Genomic DNA, 13,249 nt, shown 5'->3' with positions numbered 1-13,249 from the left:
AAATTCTCACGGTTTCGAACTTAACCGCCAGTTCGTAAACCTTGGACAGGTCTAATATAAATGTATAATCAACGGAACATTTTCCAAATATGACATTAACTTTTGATTAATCGAATGACATTCAGTATTAGGCCAAAATCAGCTCACTCGGTATATAATAAATGAAGCGTAGCATCATGCCAATTCATTTACTATTACTTTAATTAGTTAATACACCAAACTAGTCAATAACCTTTTTCTAAGTAAATTTGCTAAAATAAACCAAAAGAATAGTAATAATATAATTGCATACTGAGATGGATAGAACCTTTAACATACCCAAAAAGTCTGGATAAATTTATCTATGGAATGAAAATAAATACCCCCTCTAAGTAAACATGAATAATTAGTTACGAAAAAAATCAGTGGCACTTCTCTTCTACAAAATTCCCCTATGGAGCAACTGTCGATTTCATCGCCGTCGATGAGGAGAAACTAGTCAATAGCCTTTTAAGAAGATAGTTTACCTCGAATATAAAATAATGTACATTTTTCTTACTAGGTTAGATACAATCGCATGAAATAGAAACACAAAATTCTGCCTCAACAAGGTCTCTAAATTGTTTCCCTAGCTTACACAGTTCATGCAAGGACAGGATTTGCTTGCTTCCCTGTCTCTATCACATATAAACGCAGACATGTGCGACGACATTACAGGTAAGCAGAAAGAATCAAGCAAAGATGATGATGTATTAGCAAAAGGCTGTAGTTGGTGCTAGTCTTACAACGACGAACAACAATACTCGGCTGAGATTTGCCCGGAAACTTAAATTAAGGAAGAAGCTTACAGGCAAGTCCTCTGCATCCTTGCGACAGTACTGTACAGTATGCTCTCCCAGTATCCGAGGGGGGCTCTGTTTGTTTGTCTCCCTCGTTTACTCATGCTATTTGGTCGAGTCCGCTAAAGAATATGGGCGATTGTGTGGACTCCGCTGTGTGGAAGTTGAAGCATTTGAACTCTTTCGAATATATTCAAGATCCTTTCACAGCCATCTCTGGCGAGGACTTTGGTGATAACAAAGGGCGCTCATCTCCAAGATTTCTTGTATCGGTAGAATCATCCGAACCATCATTGCAGCTTTTGGAAGAGACTTCGTCTTTGACCGTGTGTTTTGCCACTTCTGCAGTTTCAGACGGCCCCTTCTCAGGATTTGGTGTGACGGAATTCTGGTTTACACTTGGAGGAACATTTTCGGTTGCTTGTTTGTTGCTGGATAGTCCACCGTCCTTTAAGGTAGAGCAAAAGACAGCTCTGGGTTTTAAGCCTTTCGGAGAGAGTTGCAACCTTTTTGCCTCACTATCCTCTTTCGGGACTAGTTTGCGTTTCAATGGGAACTCTACCAGTCCCCCATCTTCTTCAGACGAGCCTGTAGTCTTTTTTGGAGGCGGCCTGTAGTCCTCGTCATCTTCATCATCGTCATAATCAACCAGTCCACCAGACCTTCAATTTTAGACAGAATAATTAATGTAGTTCTTCCAAGGGAAAGATTTCCGACTCAGTCTGGTAGTAAAATACCTAGGTGATGGATTTTCCGGAGTAGAGCCATTAACTAAAATGGGAGGTTGAGGTTTTCCTCGTTTAATGCTTGCTGAATGAGCAGATGCTGAATCTTCCTCATCACTGAAGCAAACAAATCAAATATTTATTATCATATCAAGATCCAATCTTTTAGTTGCGATATACACCATGTTATATTCATGAGAGGAGAAGCACCCACCTGTCCTCATTGAAATAATCCTCTTCTTCTTTTTCCAGAGCTCGTTCATCAAGTCGTTTCCTTTGGTCTAACAATGTACCAGTGCTTGCTGTACCAACATTTTCAAGCGACTGCAAGTGGCAATATGTTTCATTTGCGGAACACCACCAAGATGAGGTGCATATATCACAGAGAAATGACGATACCTGTTCGTATTTAACTTTCAGTGCATGAATAGAAGAGAGAGTTTCAAATTTTGCCAGCTGATCCCAGAAAGTATCCACCAGATACCGTAATAATATTTTCAAATTCTCCTGCAAAAGCCATGCATGAGAAAAAAAGAGTTTGGTAAAGGCGAAAGCCATGCATATCCCAATCAATCAATGCAATGTACACACACGTATATAAATATGAAAAAAATTAGAACCTTCCGGATATATTCAAAGAGTTCAAGAACCGCAGAATTTAGAAGATTATAACGATCCCCATTGGCCACAAAGGCATCTACAATTGGTTTGAAAAGGTTGTTCTTAACAACATGATTCATTAGGTGCTCATCCTGCAAAATCCAATAAGAATAGGGTATAATATCAGTCGCTGTAGAAGAATAAAATGGGATCTCTGCCCTATGATCGGCTCAAGGCAAACAATAATAATATCTCGCGAAATCTGTAACACAGTCAAGATAAGGGGTCAGCAAGTATTTTTTTGACATCAACATGGCTAGCCAATTAAACAAAAATACATTTTTCAACACCTTTTTTTTAGCCAAGGTTACTTCTGGAAATGGGTTATCAGCCAATAATATGGTGAGAAAAAAAATTGCACCAAGAAAATACAACTAGCTATATATGCCTAAGGATCTTTGTTTACATAATCTGCCACTTCTGAAAAATCATATATCCATAGATCAATAAATTTACATTAGTGTCAGAAAGCAACACCTTTTTCAACACCTTTTTTTTAGCCAAGGTTACTTCTGGAAATGGGTTATCAACCAATAATATGGTGAAAAAAAAATTTGCACCAAGAAAATACAACTAGCTGTATATGCCTAAGGATCTTTGTTTACATAATCTGCCACTTCTGAAAATCATATATCCATAGATCAATAAATTTACATTAGTGTCAGAAAGCAATAAGAGTGAGAATGCAATACTATTTACTTACACTGCGAGAAACAAGCGCTCTCACAAATCTAATAGCAGCAACAACAAGGTACTTTTCTCTTCTTTTTGTCAGGTATAGAACCTTATCGATCACATTGTTAAGAAGAAAATCGCATCTACAGAGAAAATGAAAGATAGATCAGAACAGGGTTCTTGATCGCATAGACATAGTCAAGCAGTGTGAAAACCTTACTTTATCCTGTAAGGATGCTGCACAACGCAGAAACATAGCAAATCACAGGTATTTAACAAAATTTCAGGCTTCACGGATCTTTGAATCCCGGGTCCTCCAAGTGAACTATCAGACTTGCTGCCAGGACCATCACTATTTGACTGGCATGATGATAATGCATCAACTAACTGATTCAAGTGCTTTTCATAGAAAATCTCCACAATATTTTCTCTCTGCAATAAATTGAGACAGTCAAACACATGCTATAATCACCTAAAGGAGTTGAAGTGTAAGGGAATATTCATAGAGAAAATTACTACTCCCTCCATCCCACCATAAGCGAGGCGGAGGGAGTACATCATTTTACAAAATTCGAATATAGAGACTCCCATATTGTGAGGAGAAAATAATGTGGAAAAAGAACGAGGGAAACAGTTGTACAAGTAATGTACCTGTGCGCCTGGTGGAGAATCCAAAAGACTGCGAAGAATTTCAAAAAATTGGCAATGCATATTATCTCCATAATCTGTAAGCATATGTTTCACCTGCACATTAAGAACCAAGTTACCTTAAGCTAGGAGTGTACTACATATACAAAGAACTGGAGAAAGTTTATGGATCTATCGGGACTTTCTTTCTCAAGGCAACTCTATTTCATTATCATGCTATCATCATATTTCCAGTTTACTCAATCTATCAGTATTCTTCCAACCCACCTCCTCCCACTAAAGAAACAATGATAAAGAACCTAAAGATACTAATGATTTCCCTCACAAGGATAATTAGTTAAATCCACTTCTGAAAAAGAGCTTAAAGGCGGCTCAAAGTAATACTCCCTCCATCCAAGGGACCCCTGCATGTGACAGACGGGATTTTATGCACACTTATTTTAAGGAGTTTAAGGAGAGAGAGAAAAGGTTGTTGGATGTTTTAAAGTAGATAAAATTCTGTTGAGTGTTTTAAAGTAGAAAAGAAGAATAAAGTAAGAGAGAAAATGTTGTTGGGTGTTTAAAGTTGGAAGGGAGAAATAAAGTAAGAGAAAGAAAAGGTAATTGAATATTTTAATTATTTTCTAAATAAGTAAGAGGTCATCTTGGTTGGGACTGATGAAAAATGAAAGTGAGTCATCTTCGGTAGGCTGGACGAAGTATAATGAAAACTTTGGAAACAAGGATCATCTGCTCATAAGCTTTACCAGAGCATCTTCTTGCTTTTACATATAAATCCAACTTCAACATATGACAGTTATTTGCCCCATTTAACAGGATTTTCTCAATAAGACTACTACATGGTGTGGTCAATTTACACAACTAATCTGACCTGACCAATATCTGCAGCCAAATGAATCAGGTATGAAATCACTTAAGTAGATTAGTCAAATTCTCACCATGAGTCCAAGAAGAGCTCCTTCCTGCCGACTGACATAAGATCGCAAAATATTCCCATCCAGACTCTGAAAAAGAACGAGGATGTCTGTCCTGCATCCATTATGGCAAACAATCATGGAGCGATCCTAAATGTACAGAATACAACATAGAATACCAAAAATTGTAGTACAAGATCTTCATTATAAAGACTGATTTATTTCATTACCCAGTCAATACAAGCTTATAGTCTTCACTTTGCAAGACATCCGCTATGATGTCAAAAATGCCTTCACTCACTAGATCCCTACAGCATAATATAATTATCTATAATCAGCAAAAGTTGTCAACATTTGAGCTATGAGGTGGACAACAAGGCAAATATATTATTTATCCTGTAAGGTATGAAAGTTGGTTTAAGAAAAAAAATAGACAGGCAGAGCTTAACATACCTAAATAGCCGATGCTGATGTACCATCTGCAAGCTCTTACTTAAGGTACAGAACTCGCGCAAGAAGTCTACCTATTTTAACACAAAAAACAAGGTGTGGATTTCTGGATTACTATTTTGACCACACAGAAAAAAGAAAGGCTGTCTCTCCATCATGCATAGTCAATTGAATATTAAACTCTAGACTTGAAGTATAAAGACTGATCTACTAAAAACCAAAAGCAAGCGGGAAGCAATATTATCGGTGATACAAAAACATCCAAGTCAACAACCAATACCTTTTATCTATGTTCACAGAACTTTACATGAAATGACAATATCAAACTACATAGACCAACCCAGGCATATTGCATAGAAGCTGCTACTAACTTTATATTAAACTGCCATGCATGCCAAAAATTGTGAGTTCATACTGAACCAACATTCCTATATGAATATCAAGGAACAATATTTGTGCACATCTCCACCAGGAATTCTTATACAGGAGCAATACGAACACTGTAGGTTTCACATGCATTTAAAAATAGCACCGCAAATATTATACTGACACTTTCTGAAATTATTTACTATCTATAGCTCCTGAAATTTCAATAGACATTGGTAATATACCTTTACAGCTCTCGCTACCAAGATACCAATATGGTTATTAGTAATCCATAATCCAAGGCTCAAGCCGATAACCAAGAAAACTCTCACTTTATGATGCAAATAAAGTAGAAGCACTTTTACCCCCACATCATCCAAATTACCAATGATGAGAAATTTGCAAAAGCAAGTAGGCATGTGTATTTTAGATAAGATTGGGTGTTCAGTAATACACACTACACTGTAACTGACCAGTCATTGGCAATTTTTTTTAAAACCTAAAATAATTTGGGAAATTTCTTAAAGTAACGTTATATACTAGGAAAAGAAACGAATATCACAGAGAACAAGCTAACGGACAAAAATTATAAAATACAATATATTTATAAATTACTACTACTATAAAATGAAAGCAGGTTGAATGTAGGTTTACGCATGTTTTACGTGCAGCAGGTAAGAGATTGCTCATGGACAATAATGAGCATCAGCAGACACATTAGCAAGTTATAGTCCTCGCAGGACTACAAATGATAATGTTGCATGCTATGAAGAACAAGCGACAGGGACGCCCCCAGGTCCATGTACTCGGTCCTGGACCAAATACGAAAAAATACACCCTGGGACATATTTTATTTTCACAACTTTTTTTACTTTTTATTAAAGAAAATACATTTTTCATCCAATTTCTTCTCTGCGTGCTAAGAGCACTAAACCCTAAAAGATATGGCATAATGTATCCCCTTATGATATTGTACATGTATTTCGTGTTCGTCCCCATATGCTTCCTAGGTTGCCAAACAGGTACAAGTGGTTTCCCCAAGACATTTAACAAATAAAAGTAATGTTCATCAGTGCACAAAATGCAGCCTGGATCTTTTTTGTCTTGAACCCCATACCCCTATAATAATGAGTAGGGGGTAGTTCCAAAGCAGAATTAAATATAAGGGAATCCAATGTGTACCACAGTTCTCTTTGATTCTATGGAAATGGTAGGAGCCTTCATCCTAGCAAATAAATCCTTGATAAAGGCACTATCATCTTTCAGCAAGGAAATAATCTGCAAGGAAATAACTAAAATTAATGAGAAAAATAAGCATGATAAGAAGTGCTGAACCAACTGATATAAATCTTACAATTGCATTATTTGAATGAATAATAGAATTTAGATTTCCAACTATGCCTTCATCCAAAGCTCTGGGCAAAATGACATCCTAGAATGAGCAACGCAATCATCACATTTCATTCTTCAAATCAGTCAATCACAACAAGAATATGTGATATGCAGTGCAAATCACAAAATGATACCTTCAGATACCCAACTCGGTAAGTTTGGTGTATCTTTGAAAGAACTACAGGATCCTTAATAGGTACAACCTGAAACAACACACATGAAAAATTAGCACTGTATCTTCAATAAGAGATTTCTTCAGCATCCCCTTTGAAGTGTCCACAGATGGAATGGGAATTGTTGAAGTATAAAGAGGTTTTACCTCCTTAAAAATTACATCCTCTTTTAGAAAGTTGCGGTGATGGGTGAGAGGTCCCTGTGGGTCATCTGCAAAACCATATGAAGCACCAACCAAGATATTCAGAGAGGTGCCGATGGTCTGAAACAATTGGAGATCCAATTATATGTATACTTTAGCATGGAGAAACACTTACACTCTAAGCATCCCATTATATCCATGATCAATTCATCCCCAAAAATTTTCTCAAAGATCTGAGCACTGTTTAGCAGAACTGCAAGTAAATGGTGGATTAAAAACATTCAAAATGTTGGCATGGCTCGAATACAATACTATGCCGAGGAGAACAGAAATTCTGCTTACTGATTCCCCTAACAATTTTGAAAATTAAGTGAAGACCATCAATGTTTTCCAAATCTTCACATATCCTAAAAAGTTCCATCAACTTCCGGAAAAAATCTTGCTGCATCACAAATAAGCTTAACTTAAGTCAGCATCAACTGATAATAAGTTAAGAGGGTATAAGCATCAAGCAAGAAGAAAATCAGATACAAGAGAAGAAAGGAAAACAACACCACAAAATCTGAAAAATGGCATAGAATCAACTTATCATTCCTTTACAGGTTCACATAAACTATCAAAGTATAAAACTGTGTATCATAACTGTTACTAAATAGCATGAAATGAAAAGTTTCTAGATTAATAAGTTATAGTCTTAACAGATCTGACATGAGACCATTTTCCCAGCAAACAAAAAGGTTTTGCATTATTACAATTACTTACAGATGCACAAGCATGTGCACCATAGGCAGGAGGAGTATGATAAAGCATAAAAGTACAGAGCACTTACATCATTCAATATAAGTTCAGTCACACGCAATTGATCTGCTATGCCACTCTCAACAATCTGCAAAGCCAGAACAAACACGTGGATAATATTGGAATATGCAAAGGATAATAAAGTAACACGAGAGTTCAAAAAGAACAAAAAAATAACAGGACTATCATCAAAATATACAATGAGAAAATTCAGGGGAATTGATCAAGTACCTTAAGTATCGAAGGGAGGGAAGACAACTCAACTGGAGGCAGTTCCCTCAACTCACTATTGATGTTGTTGAAAGTTTCACCTGAAAGATTCAAAATATCAACCAATACAGCTACTACCACATTTCTTCTGGGACTAAATTTCTCAAATTAAGTATTTCCTATCAATGTTGTCAAATATCACCCATGGTGGATAGCGATGGCCGTTTACCGGCCAAACACCAACACCATGCTTTGGCATGGAAGTTTTCTGTGCCAATCTATGGCAGCCGCATATGTATGGAGACATTTGGTCAATGGCGACCAAGTAGGGCTTGCCAAACCCATTAACCCAATACCCGACCCATTTAGACATTTACAGTATGGTTTAAGTTAGGGGATTCCCTCCAGTAACCTCAACAAAGTATTTTCAATTTTTGTTGTGGAATCTCATTATACAAGAGTCCACACTGAGGTAACTACCCTTTATGTTCATTATGTTCAGGTGTGGTAAGAAAACATGGTTTTGGTTTTCTAAGATAATTTCTTAAAGAAGCACAAAAAAATTCATTATTCTTAAGCATTCTGGCAGGAGTCTTTTTGAAAAATAAAATATAAGCCACAGAAAGAAGAATTTATAGGAATGGTTACTCGTTAGGCAATTTGATAAGTTAATAACATTTACAAGAAAGTTAATCATTACACCAGATGTAATAATAACCATGTGGTAAATGATAGTTCCTTTTATATGCAAATTACCTTGTATATATACTACAACTAATACTGCTTCAATATTATGACAACTTCACATGTTGCCAAATAATTACATCACTATAATATGGATAGAAATAAATAGAGAACATAAAAGATACATGTGAGAATATATATCATTATTTGATTTTTCAAATTTAATGACATGAAAATTGTCTATTGAAATGTCAATTGTACGAGGGATTATAGAAACAAGCACATGAAAGATTATCCCAAAAACAAGAGCATGTAAACCTAACAAGTAACACATTGTCCCTCAACAACCATCAACACTAGAATCTCATCTCTTTACACTTGAATGTGCTTCTCCAAAAGACATTCAGATACTATAAGGCACCTATAGCATGGGAAAAATTATAAAACTTACAATAATTACAAAGACATGGGTAATAATTACACCAACCGTAGGAAACTTACTGGCAAGTGAGTTAAAGTGCATGTTCCTTTGCAGACTACATATGTGATCCCTGCATGGATCACAATTAATATGAAGATGTGTAAGCTGAGCAGCACACGTTAAATAGCTATATACTAAAAGGAAGTTGACTTAAATCACAATGAGGTTGATACTAACCATATGTAAGAGCAACCAGTTGTCTCTTGGAAGCTAAGGGCCAATTCAGTTGAAAACTCAGGATCCCGCCAGGATATAATTGTATCTGAAAATGTAAAATGCAGTATAGAACTTATAGAAGGTAACAAGACAAGAATAATGAAATTCATGCATGAAAAAAGAACCAATTCGGAAAAGGACACCTTCTTGCTTGCGATAGATATCATCTGAGCTGATGCGGTGCAGCAGTAGTGTTTCATTGTCCTCCTCATCAATAACAAACAGACCTAGGTCTTCCGATCTCTGCACCACAAGGAATAATGTTCAGTAAAAATATAATATGCAGCCATCATGCCAAGAAAAACATGGTAAAGAGAAATATGGTAATAAAACCTCCAAGTAATCAACAGTGACATGCCCAGTGCCTTGATCATCCCATTTCCCATCTTCATTCAAGCGGTATACTTTTACACGCTGGAAACCAGGAGACGTGTGAAGAATTATGAAAAGAAAGATTTACACGCAGCAAAACGGACTTACTAAAACTATCAATCAGTCTTTCAAGAGTTTAAGAATGCACTCAACAACAAAAATCCAAAAGAAACATCTATTAAAAAAAATTGTGTGAGGCTCTTGGTTTCAAGATGGTGGACATGTATATATTTGTTCGGGTGGCTTCGTTATAGACTTATAGTTATGGTTATGGCAATGAATTTTGAAAAAGGATTTTTCCATCTATATTTACTTTCCCTCATGTTTGCTTCCTCCCCAAATAAGTTGGTCTTACCACTCCTACCACTACAGGAATTGTAGAAAAAAACCCACCTGAATGGCTTTCCAGCCTATAACTTAAATCGGTAATATGAAATTTAATTTAAATAAATAATTCAAACATACACCCCTATATAGATATCAAATAACTCTCCATCCTATATTCCTCACGAATTACCTCTTCCATCCTGGTTGCTCCGCTCAAACTTTGCCATACTACTTCCCTTAAACAGATTTAAGATAATCCATAATATACAGATCACAATCTTAACTGTTACCTACATTTCTAAAACATTAGATTATGAATTTAAATAACACCCTTGAGAAATGTGTTTAAAATATATAATCAGGGAGATCCGAATACCTAGTTTAATTTTTAACCTCTCTCATAAAAGATAATACAATCAAGATATACACTACCAGAAATGTTAGAATCTCATTTAGTAATAGGTTTAATCAACGGCTAAAAGAGAGTGGTCCGACCATCAGAACCACATAGTCAATTCTCTGTCATAATATTACTTTTTCTTTTGCGAAAAAGAAATTTCCTGTAATATTCTAGAAACATGAAAGTAAAAAATGCATCACAAGACTTGTGATACTCTTTAATAGTAGAGTTTCTAAAGTTCAGTTGGGAGTTGGGATAGATATTTCATGAACTTCTGATTAAAACGTCCTTGGAAGAAGGCCTCAGATTTATTCTCCTTCTACAGCCCTCTGATATAAGCATATGGCAAACTTCGAAGAAACTAAAAAGACATTGTTTAGTTGATTTCATGATTACTAAGACATAGCCTTCAAAATATATTCATGCACTTTCTAACGGAATTTCAACATACGTCCAGCCTTGCAACTACTCAAGAAATTCAATTACACTGGACCAGCAGTGCAAATCTACTTACTATTAGATATCCATAAACAGGGAGTACCCCAAGTAGTAATGAAATCTCAAAAAAAGTTGAACTACGAGTGATCAAAACATCTTACGAAAAGATATCAACAGAACAAGATTGTCTTCCCCTACTTACCAGTCTAATTATTATCAGTACAATTAGCTTGCTTGTTTGCTACTAATACTATCACTTAACCTTCAAACTCATCTACTACATTGCAGTCAGAAGTAGCAAAACACATTCACACATATTAAACAGTATCAGAAAACAACTTTCAGATTAAGAAATAATTGTTGCGTTGTATAGTGGGAACTTTTTTAAGCGCATATAATGATTCTAACCCCCCAAATTCAAGCCAGTTATTACTTGAATCAACAAGTAAATATTTCATCGCAAAAAGAATAAACACGAGAGCTCTAAATCGAAACCTGAAATGGACCTAACCACTCCAATTCAACCCTAAGCCTAAGATACAGAAAAAACTTCTTTCTTCGATGGTGTGTTTTTCCCTTTACTGACCTGCGTGGTATTGTTCGGTGATTTGTCCTGCGACCCCATTGAAAACACCAAGAAGCTAATCTCGATGCGAATTCCGTACGAGAACAGCAAGGGGAAGAACTTGCTGAGCTCAAATCACCAAACCCCCGAACGCGAAATTAGGGTTTTGAAGAATAAATAGGGCAGGAGACGAGCTGTTCCGACAAAATCAGGAGCTTGCACGGGCGGGGCTACTGTATTGGAATGAGTAGAAAAACCCTAACCACCATTGGAATTGAGAGTGAGCTTCCAGCCTCCCTCTTCTCCCTCTCTCTCTCTCTCCCGTCCCTCTGTCCTATCTGTCGCGGGTTTCTCTTTTCTTTCCTTCTTTTTCTACCGAGTCCTTTTTTTTATTTTTGCCCCGGCCTTTGAACGCAGAGTAAGAGCACTCAGCTGGATGACGATTTTAACCTCGTTTTTAGATGGAAATTACTGTTCTGCCACCCCGCCATTTTCCGACATTTACGCGCTTTTCCTTTATGGTCAAACAACTCCAATCACAAATATGGAAAAAATGTGATCTTTATCTATTTTTAAATTGTTTTTATTTTGGGTTTTGTTTTAATTTTTTCGTCTATAAGTTTAATGTTATGTTTCTTTTTGTTTTAATTTAGGTAAATTATTAGGGGTATTGGTATTTAAAATTATAAATTTTTGCCAAAATTTGGTATTTTTCACGAAATTTAAAATTAGTTTTGCACTTTGTTTGGTATTTCTCGCGGCATGTCTATCACCATATTTAACTAACTTACGAGACATTTTTATCTTACTGGACACACTTAAAGAAAATGAGTGCAAAAACTAGTGGAATGTGGATCCTATTTTTGTATACTTCATTCGTTCGATAAAAATAAGTCATTTGGGAATGTCACGGATTTTAATACTCCAGCCGTCCACGAAAAATAGGGCACTTTGTGAATGACATGAGTTTTAATATAGAATTGATGAAGTATGAAAGAAGGAAAAAAAGTACTAGTGCTAGTGGAATGTGAGGTCCATATTATTAGTAAGAGATAAAGGAAAAAAGTAAGAGAGAAGTTGTTGAAAACTTTATTTTTTTTAATGTGCACCATTTTTTATGAACAAAAAAATGACAAATGTGTTCTATTTTTCGTGGACGGGGGTACGTAATTTGTAAAGTAAAAGAGATAGAGAAAAAGTTATTGAAACATTGTAGAAGATGATGGGGCCCTTAAATGATGTAGTAAAATGAAAGAGAATGCGAAAAAAGTTTTTATAAATAGATATGAAATATTATTATGAGACCGACAAAAAGAAATACTCCCTTAACCTATTTCTTTGACACTAAGGGATAGTAATATGAGTGTAATGAGTTATTAAAATATATGGCAATACATACTAAATTAAGAAAGTATACACGTGAATGATGGACAACCGAAGTCACAAAATGTATCATATTTGGACAATTGTCAAACATATTTCCTCCTTTTGTCAATACGTATCATAATACTCTAATTTAGTTTGAATTTTTTAAAATACCCATAAATGTGTTAAAGTTAATGAAATATAAATGATATTTTATATATTAATTTTATAATTAAAATTTAAATAGAATGAGTAAATGAAATATGTGATCTATTTATTAATTATTCCGTATAAAATATACTCCAAATAAGGTAATGTAATGATGATCGGACTAAAAATGAAATACTCTATCCGTCCCATTTTATGAGTCCCGGTCACTTTTGCACACCCATTTTGTATCACTTTTGCACACCTATTTTGTAAAAATAG

The 13,249-nt window shown here is 35.5% G+C and overlaps 1 protein-coding gene across 2 annotated transcripts; it reads right to left on the bottom strand.

Moving 5' to 3' along the window:
* Positions 1-482: 482 nt before the first annotated feature.
* On the bottom strand, positions 483-11,844 carry LOC125193972 (binding protein). 2 transcript variants are annotated; one of them, XM_048091945.2, is made up of 24 exons: positions 11,477-11,843; positions 9,687-9,767; positions 9,497-9,596; positions 9,315-9,399; positions 9,158-9,207; positions 7,994-8,073; positions 7,794-7,850; positions 7,307-7,406; positions 7,140-7,217; positions 6,968-7,032; positions 6,783-6,851; positions 6,611-6,688; positions 6,439-6,534; positions 4,894-4,964; positions 4,671-4,748; positions 4,465-4,555; positions 3,530-3,622; positions 3,099-3,310; positions 2,907-3,021; positions 2,164-2,295; positions 1,943-2,050; positions 1,758-1,867; positions 1,556-1,660; positions 483-1,480 (listed from the first exon to the last, which is right to left on the bottom strand). In XM_048091945.2, the coding sequence occupies exons 1-24, from the start codon at positions 11,513-11,515 to the stop codon at positions 1,012-1,014; spliced, it is 2,562 nt and encodes an 853-aa protein (XP_047947902.2). In that variant the 5' UTR covers positions 11,516-11,843; the 3' UTR covers positions 483-1,011. The 2 variants fall into 2 exon arrangements, with proteins under 2 accessions (XP_047947902.2, XP_047947901.2); XM_048091944.2 differs by having other exon boundaries at positions 1,758-2,050; positions 11,477-11,844.
* Positions 11,845-13,249: the final 1,405 nt, after the last annotated feature.

The sequence above is a fragment of the Salvia hispanica genome, chromosome 4, assembly GCF_029641045.1.
Source record: "Salvia hispanica isolate PSC_SH4W2 chromosome 4, Shi_PSC_v1, whole genome shotgun sequence".
Classification (NCBI taxonomy): Eukaryota; Viridiplantae; Streptophyta; class Magnoliopsida; order Lamiales; family Lamiaceae; genus Salvia; species Salvia hispanica.
The sequence above is the reverse complement of the archived record's forward strand: the minus strand, read 5'-3'. Positions and strand labels throughout refer to the sequence as shown.